The sequence below is a fragment of the Pteropus alecto genome, unplaced genomic scaffold (genome assembly GCF_000325575.1).
Source record: "Pteropus alecto unplaced genomic scaffold, ASM32557v1 scaffold202, whole genome shotgun sequence".
NCBI classification, from domain to species: domain Eukaryota; kingdom Metazoa; phylum Chordata; class Mammalia; order Chiroptera; family Pteropodidae; genus Pteropus; species Pteropus alecto.
This window is the reverse complement of record NW_006432451.1, coordinates 1,975,854-1,983,946: the sequence shown is the minus strand read 5'-3', so window position 1 is coordinate 1,983,946 and position 8,093 is coordinate 1,975,854. Positions and strand designations below refer to the sequence as shown.

The following is an 8,093-nucleotide window of genomic DNA, read 5'->3' as shown; positions in this document are numbered from 1 at the left end:
CCCTCCGCCTCCGCGCTCCCCCCTTCCCCCGCTGCCGCCCCAGGGGCTTTTCCTGGGTCCAACCCGTGGAACTAGAAGGAGGTGGCAGACTGGGCTGCAAAGTAGAGTATGAGCGAGAAGCCTCAGGCTGTGGCAGAGGCTGGCCTGGGGTCACATCAAGAGCCATCTCACTTTTCTCACTGGCTTTGTGGAGTGTCTGTGGGTTGGATTAGGACTGGGTCTGGTTCTCCAGGATTTGAACCTTACAAGGGACCCCAGAGTTCCTCCAGGAGAATCCCCATTGTTACAGATGGGTCCATTGAGACCCAAAGAGGGAGAAGTGATTTGCCAAGTTGCATAGAGTGAGACGACCTGGCGCTCTGGTTCTGGTTGTCCTTGCGTCTGACCCAGGTGCAGTGTACCTACCTCTCTCAGTGTCTGCCTGCTCCCTCCTCCAGCCCCCACCCCGCACTGTGCTTCTGGCTACTCCATCACATTCCAGGTGGTGGGCATCAGTTTCTCCTAGCCTAGCCTGCTGGCCAAGAGGGATTTGGATGAGGATGGCCTGGGAGATACCATCCAGGATCTGGGGTGGGCGCTGCCCAGTGAGGAAAGTGCTGTCTGCTGACCTGCGTGTGCCTTCCAGCTCTGCCATCGACAAGCGGTCCGGGGAGAAGGTGGCCATCAAGAAGCTGAGCCGGCCCTTCCAGTCTGAGATCTTTGCCAAGCGGGCCTATCGAGAGCTGCTGCTGCTGAAACACATGCAGCATGAGAATGTAGGCTGGGCCGGGGGCTGCTGGGGAAGGCAGGGAAGAGGGGGGTGGCCCAGACAGGGCCCCCTGCGTGTGTGCAGGAGATGGCCAGAGAGGGTACAGAGAGCTCAGGACAGGTCCAGGAGAAGGGGAACCTCCTCCCTGCTCCTGCAACCCTTGTACCTGCCTCATATTAAGATGGGGTACAAGAGCTGCCCTGCCTAATTCCCAGAAAAGATGCAAAGGGTATGTTTGGCAGTGGATCAGCATGAACTTTGTGAGATGCAAACTTATTGTCACTGTTATGAGTAAGCAAGCACAGCGGAACTTTGTAAATCTGTTCTACATCTAAGAGCTGGTGCCCAGAATCCAGGTTAATGTTATTTCCACATGTGACCCTGATAATAACGACAACAATAATAATAGATACTTATTGAACACTTATTATGTGCCAGGCACTGTTCTAAGAGCTTTGCATAAACTAACTTATTTAATTCTCATAGTATCACATGAGATAAGTATTAAGCCTGGCTCTAGGCCTCAGTGTATAATGATTAGACTGTTCTATCTAACAGAAACAATTAGGGAAAAAAGTGACCCAGCACTGGGCCTGGCAACCAGGCTTTGCTTTAGGACACCTATATCGGGAAGCAAACATTTAAAATAATGATTTCAATTTAAGCCCTATTCCTCTTCAGCAATACTCCCCATAGCCTCTAGCCAGGGGTGATCTTGCCCCTGCCTCCAAACCAGCCCTTTGGCAGGCAAAAATGGATGTGGCAGGAGACCAAAGGTCTTCCTGCTGGCTGGAAGGTGTCTTCCCTGTTTCCACCTTGATTCCCTTCACCGCTCATGGGTCCCTGCTTGATATGAGAGTGGGTTCGTGCTGCTTGCCCAGAACACCAGACTTGGGGGAAGTGAGCACAGGAATGGCTACCTCCCCTTCTCCCCAGCCGGACTCTCCATCACGGTGCACCAAAAGCTCCCTCCCAATTAGGGAGATTCCTCTTCTACTCTGTCCTTTTACTGCTTCCAAGAAGGCTGGGATCCTGCCTATTGCTGGAGATGGAGTATTAGGAAAGGATGGATGGTCACTGCGTGGCTGGGTCCTGGGGGAGGGGTAGAGAGGGCTAGGCGGCTGCCCAGCCCTCACCGGCAACCTTCTCCCCAGGTCATTGGGCTCCTGGATGTCTTCACCCCAGCCTCCTCCCTGCGCAGCTTCCATGATTTGTGAGTCGGGCCACACTGGGTTTCAGGATATTGCATGCCTTGGGAGCAAGTTGAGGGACGGTTGAGATTCTCTAACCGGGTAGGGGAATTCCCGCCCTGGCAGTCCCTGTGCCTCTGTGCTTTTGAGGTGTGATTCTCTCTGGAGAGGTCCTTTCAGCCAAGGGTAGAGAGGACAGCAGGCAGGAAGAGGTAGGAGGAGTTTTGTGGGGTATTTGCCTGACACAAAGCTGTCTGCTAGCTGCTTCCCATGTTACCCAGTTTTAACACCCCAAGACATCATTGCCAGTCTTCACTGGCACCAACCTCACTGACATCACCAGTTCATTGCCATTCCCTGGGGGCCCAGGTGTGAGTCTGGACCTTGGGGCTCTTCCTAGAATGGAGCAAGGATCAGGAAGTCTTGGCCTCCTCTGGCTAATGGGATGTTTGACAGAGTTATACACTACCAAAAAATTTAGTGGCTAAATGCATGGCTTTGCTAGTGCAGTGCCTGGTCTAAAATTTAGAAACCTTTGGAAAGGTTTGTTAGCATGCTTTTGTTTTAAATGTAATAAAGTAATTTGGAATGAAGTTTTTCCTATAATGTCAGTTGCTGGGCTCAGCATTTGGAATTTAAAGTGGACCAGCTAGAAGTCTGCCTGAGGTAGAAGGGGCTAGGGGCATCCCAGGTAGAAGGAACTGCAAGGGCAGAGGCCATGGTACATGAAAGAGGCTGGACTGTGTGGGCAATACTGAGAAGTTTGATGTGGCTAGTGGAGGCCAGTGGCTGATTTGGTCAAGCTAAGAGTCCAGACTTGTTCCCATGGGCAGCCTCAAGTTCATGGAGGTTCTGAGCAGAGAAGTGATAGGGTCACATTAGATTTTTGGGATGCACTCTGATGGTAGCTGGAATGGAACAGAGAGCCGTTTTGGGAGGTGGGAACCTAGAGGGTCATGTTCAAGACCTAGACCTGGATCTAAATAGAATAGTGGTGATGGGATGCTGAGAGCAGACCTGAGACCCTTGGGGTGAGATAGCATAGATCAGGGTATGTCAGGTTCTTGCTTGCAATACAAGGTGGAGGGTGAACAGATCTTGGGAGAAAGATAATGTGTCCATTTCAGACACTTCACTTTTGAAATGCCTATGAATACTCAAGTGTTTGATTAGCAGTTGCAAATAAATCTGGAGCTCAGGAGAGAAAAGTTTGTGCTAGGGATGTGGATCTGGGTTGAAATAATCACCCATGGATGGTAGCTAAAACCCAGGAACAGGCTAATGTAGAACATGAATACTGTTGATTAAAATATCAGCATTAAAGGGAAAGTCCAAGAGGATGAGCAGGTGAAGAACTGAGAGCACCTGATCAGAGGTGAAGGTGAATCAGCGGAGACTCTTGAGGGAATGTCAGATTGTGCAAAGGTCAAATAGGACAAGAGGGAGCCAGCGGTGTATGTATTGGGCAGTTAATGGTGTCCTTGATCTGAGCAATGTTGGCAGTTGGGCAGGGCCAGGTTGGCCTGGGAGTTAAGGCTGTTGGGTCAAGAGATGTGGACCACTCTTTCTAGAAATTTGATGGGGAGAGAAAGAGGAAGAAGGGGTGTTTATCTGAGAAACAATGTCAAGGGAAGGTGGTTCTATCACAGTGAGACTTCAGGAAGTTTGTGGGCCAAGAAGAAAGAACCAGGGTCCGTGTAGAGGTGGAAGATAGGCGGGGAGGGATTGTGCATGGAGCGGGGGTCAGCAGGAGGAAGGGGGGTGGTCGGGCTGAAGAAGGCTTCAAAAAGTCACAGGCTCATGGAGGTGGCTTCCACCACATCTTTTTTTTTTTAATGTTCCTTTTTCAATCCTATCATTTTTTATTCTAGACTTTGGTGGTACCACTTCGAGTAATCATTACATTCTGCTGACCTGGACTGGTTTTGCAATCCCATAAGGGTGCAACTCCTTAGCCAGCTCCTTCTTCCTTCTTCTACCCTTCTAAAAATTGTTTCATTGTTTCCTTCTTGGAAGGGCAGACAGTTTTGGTTGTTCTTGGAGCCATCAGCTGGATATGACCCTCTGGGGGAGAGAAGATTTGGAGAGAAGCAGAAAGAAATAGTAGCAGATGTTTCTAACTCACAGCTCTTGCTCTCTGTGGGGCATGGAGGAGGGCAAGGAGAGGGCACCTTTGAAGAGGTGGAACACAGCTCCATTTGGTTTTCCTAAATATGTTCCAGCTGAAATGCTCACCCTGAGCTCTGCCAGCTAGGTGGCCACTGTGGCTAGGCTGGGAGCCAGGAGGCCTGTGTGGGGGTCTGGATGGATGTGGTTGAGCTGGTTCTTCTTACACACGGAGGTCATCTCTAAGGCCCCTGTTCTGCCTCAGCCCCTTGCCCCTCCTCTGAGCTCAGACCCGGGGCTGGGTGGGACTTGGGGCCACTCACCAAGCTCTCGTGCCTTGCAGCTACCTGGTGATGCCCTTCATGCAGACAGACCTGCAGAAGATCATGGGGATGGAGTTCAGTGAGGACAAGATCCAGTACCTGGTGTATCAGATGCTCAAAGGTCTTAAGGTGGCTAGAGACCTGGAGAATGGCAGAGGGGGGACACCTTGGTGTTGAGACCTGAGGTTTGGGGGAGGCTAGGCTTTGGGGGCCAGAAGAGCACACTGACGGAGTGGAGGGGGTTTCTGAGCCAGCCTGAAACAGCCGGTGTAGAAACCGAACTTCTCTTTCTTCTACACAGTACATCCACTCAGCCGGGGTCATCCACAGGGTGAGTGCTTTCTCTTCTACAGTCCTTCCCACCCCTGAAGGGGTTCTCCTCAGTGTGTGTGTGTGGCGGGGAGGGGGGGGGCGTTGAACAGAGGGGACAATAATCCTCTGGGACATGGGATGTGGTTTTTTTCAGACCCATCCTTGGCCCAGAAGAACCTGCCTCAAAGGAATTGCTGTGTTCTGGGGAACTTTTGGGGGAAATGCTGCAAACAAAGCAAGCCCTGAGCTGGGTGTTTCAGGCCCTGAGAATCAGGAGCATTTTAGAGTTGGATGGGCCCTACAGGACACCTAGTCCAACCCTCATTTTATGCACGAGGAGACCGATGCTCAGAGAAGGGAAGGGGCCTGCCGAGGTCTCATGCCGGGTGGTGGCTGAGCAAGGACAAGTTTCCATCTCTGCCTCTCAGCCTGGTACTTGCTTGCTCTCTCTTCTCATGTAGGACTTGAAGCCAGGCAACCTTGCTGTGAACGAGGACTGTGAGCTGAAGGTGAGTGGGCCCAGGCAGGGCCAGCCCAGGGATGGGGTGGGCCCCTCTCCCGCAGAAGGCCCCCGAAGCTGTTCCAAGGGCCTCCTCTCCTCAGTGAGATTCCTTCCCTATGTCCCCCGATTCGTAGATCTTGGATTTTGGGCTGGCACGGCATGCAGACGCTGAGATGACTGGCTATGTGGTGACTCGCTGGTACCGGGCCCCTGAGGTGATACTCAGCTGGATGCACTACAACCAGACTGGTCAGTGGTCAGCTGCCTGGAGGCCTGGGGGTCTTCTGTGGCAGCTTCCCCCAAGGCCATCTTGGTTACTTCGGGTTGACTGATCACTGGGTGGTGGTCAGTGGTTTATGCGACACTTCCTCCCCTCCCTCGGCAGTGGACATCTGGTCTGTGGGCTGCATCATGGCAGAGATGCTGACTGGGAAAACTCTGTTCAGGGGGAAAGATTGTATCCTTTGCTGAAAAAGCCCATACTCCACCCAGGGATTCATTCCTTCAACAGATGCCTTCTTACTTAAATCTCTTTTTTTTTTTCTTTAATGCGGAGGTGATACATGCTCAGTGTAGAACAATTTTAAAAAGCAGGTAAGCAAAATGATGAAAACTAGTCGCCTTCATTGCATCACCATGTAGAAAATTCTTCATGTTTTGGCACCACACACACTAATTAAGTGCCTGCGTGTGCAGTGAAGGCATTGATGAGAGGATGTAGGTTCCGCTCTGCTGAGCTCAGTGTTAGGGTCGTGGAGACAATGAGGGACCCTAACCCACCCTGGCAGGGGAAAGCCTTCCAGAGTCCTGAGTCTTGAAGGATGAACCTCCTCTCCTAAAGCAGGAGGGGGCTAGGTACATCTGGAGCCTGGGTGGTGGCCACAGGGACTGGGTGGCAGTGATGGAGGGCCCGCGGGAAGGGCAGCTTCCAATCTGTCAGCAGAGAGTGAGGCCAACCCTTAACCTACTGCCAAGACTTGGACCAGTTGACCCAGATCCTGAAAGTGACTGGGGTGCCGGGCACAGAGTTTGTGCAGAAATTGAATGACAAAGCGGTGAGTGACCAATGGGCCTAGACTGTGCACTTGTCTGACCAGGGGCAGGTGGGCTGCAGGCCTTTGGGGAGGAGGGCTTACCTGTGCGTCCCTCTGCCCTTGCAGGTGCTCTCGCCTTCATCCCACTTTGGGCTCTGACCAGAGCCATGAGCCCTACTGGGGCTTTTCTGGAATCCCTGCCCTATACTCCAAGGCCCGAGCCCTGAGGGGCTGACAGTTGGGAATTACTCAGTGCCTTTCTGTCTTCCAGGCCAAATCCTACATCCAGTCCCTGCCACAGAGCCCCAAGAAGGATTTCTCCCAGCTCTTCCCACGCGCCAGCCCCCAGGGTGAGTCTTGGGTCTGTCCCCACAGAACCACTGCTTTTTGTCTCAGTGAATGGGCCTGGGTCTGAGACTCATGCTCTTGCTGCAGCTGCAGACCTGCTGGAGAAGATGCTGGAGCTGGATGTGGACAAGCGCCTGACAGCCTCACAGGCCCTCGCCCACCCCTTCTTTGAACCCTTTCGGGACCCTGAAGAGGAAACAGAGGCCCAGAAGTTTGATGACTCCTTAGAACACGAGAAACTCACAGTGGACGAATGGAAGCGTAAGAGCCAGGCGCTTGGGCTCCTTCCTCTCCTCTCTGCCTGCAGCCTCTCTCTGCCTGCAGCCTCTCTCCTTTGCCTACTTCATTTTCATGTCTGGCCTCAGATAGCCCCTGTCTCTGGAGTTTGCTGCATCCTTCTCTATGAGTGGATATTGTCTCCTGCATCCATTTCTTTCTTCCTGAGCTGACTTCCTACTCCACGTTATATCTGTGGGGGCTGGGGACAGGTTCTTTCTTGCCCTCAGTACCCCAGACCCACCTTGAGCCACCCTGCCTTTCTCAGAGCACATCTACAAGGAAATTGTGAACTTCAGCCCCATTGCCCGGAAGGACTCGCGACGCCGAAGTGGCATGAAGCTGTAATGACTCATCTAGCTGACCTGCGGCTAAGCCCAGGGATCACTACATAGCACCACCTGCCAGACATTGTCCCTAGGACCAATATTTATTAATAATGGTTTCAACCATTATTGGATTATAGCCTTCCGAGCAGAGGACAGAAGAGCCCTGGTCCTTGTGCCGAATTCAAAGATCTTGGTTGGGAGAAAATAGCTCTGATCATAACCAGCCACATTAAACACCCATCTGGAGAATCGCCTGTGTGTGGGGTCCTTTCCTTCACAGCTATAATGGGGCTAAGAGGGGTGGGCTGAGCCGGGGCAGGGGTCTACAGCAGTGAGGATGTATTAGTTTGCTAGGGCTGCCGTAACAAATTTCCATTAAAACACCAAAACTTTATGCTCCCAAGATTCTGAAAACTGGAAGTCTGAAATCAAGGTGTCGGCAGGGGCATGCTCCCTCTGAAGGTTCTAGAGAAGAATCCTTTTTTTGCGTTTCTGTAGCTTCTGGTGTCTCTCAAATCTTTGGTTGTCCTTAGCTTGTACTGCATCAGTCTCCTCTCTGCCTCTTTCACATGGCCTTCTCCCCTGTGTGGATCTGGCTGTCTTCCCCTTATAAGAACACCAGCTATTGAATTCAGGGTCTACTCTAATCCCATATGATCTCTTCTCAAGCCTTACTAGTTATATCTGCAAAGACCCTATTTCCAAATAAGGTCCTGAGCTTCTGGGTGGATGTGACTTTCTGGGGAACACTATTCAACCCACTACAGAAGGCCACGAGGGAGGGCCCTTGCCTGGGCCTGGTGCTCTGCCACGGAGCCAAGCATGTTGGGCTGCTAAATTAAGAAAGTTGCAGAGAGAGTTACAGCTGGTGAGACACTGACTGCATGCAGATTATTTTGGGTGAGTGATAAGCAATCGAGATATG

The 8,093-nt window shown here is 51.9% G+C and overlaps 1 protein-coding gene across 1 annotated transcript; it reads left to right on the top strand.

The window, feature by feature from the left end:
• Positions 1-109: 109 nt before the first annotated feature.
• Positions 110-7,417, top strand: MAPK13 (mitogen-activated protein kinase 13). Its single transcript, XM_006907430.3, has 11 exons — positions 110-755; positions 1,903-1,961; positions 4,388-4,496; positions 4,669-4,698; positions 5,141-5,188; positions 5,316-5,430; positions 5,567-5,638; positions 6,157-6,236; positions 6,487-6,565; positions 6,651-6,824; positions 7,108-7,417. Exons 1-11 carry the CDS (start codon positions 534-536, stop codon positions 7,185-7,187), a joined length of 1,068 nt encoding a protein of 355 aa, XP_006907492.2. The 5' UTR covers positions 110-533; the 3' UTR covers positions 7,188-7,417.
• Positions 7,418-8,093: the final 676 nt, after the last annotated feature.

What these genes read in the sequence shown, in the direction of transcription:
- MAPK13 (XM_006907430.3), top strand. Translation starts at nt 534, where the DNA reads ATGAGGATGGCCTGGGAGATACCATCCAGGATCTGGGGTGGGCGCTGC. An exon ending in CAGCCGGGGTCATCCACAGG is followed by an intron (nt 4,699 to 5,140) that starts GTGAGTGCTTTC and finishes CTTCTCATGTAG; the next exon opens with GACTTGAAGCCAGGCAACCT. An exon ending in ACGAGGACTGTGAGCTGAAG is followed by an intron (nt 5,189 to 5,315) that starts GTGAGTGGGCCC and finishes CCCGATTCGTAG; the next exon opens with ATCTTGGATTTTGGGCTGGC.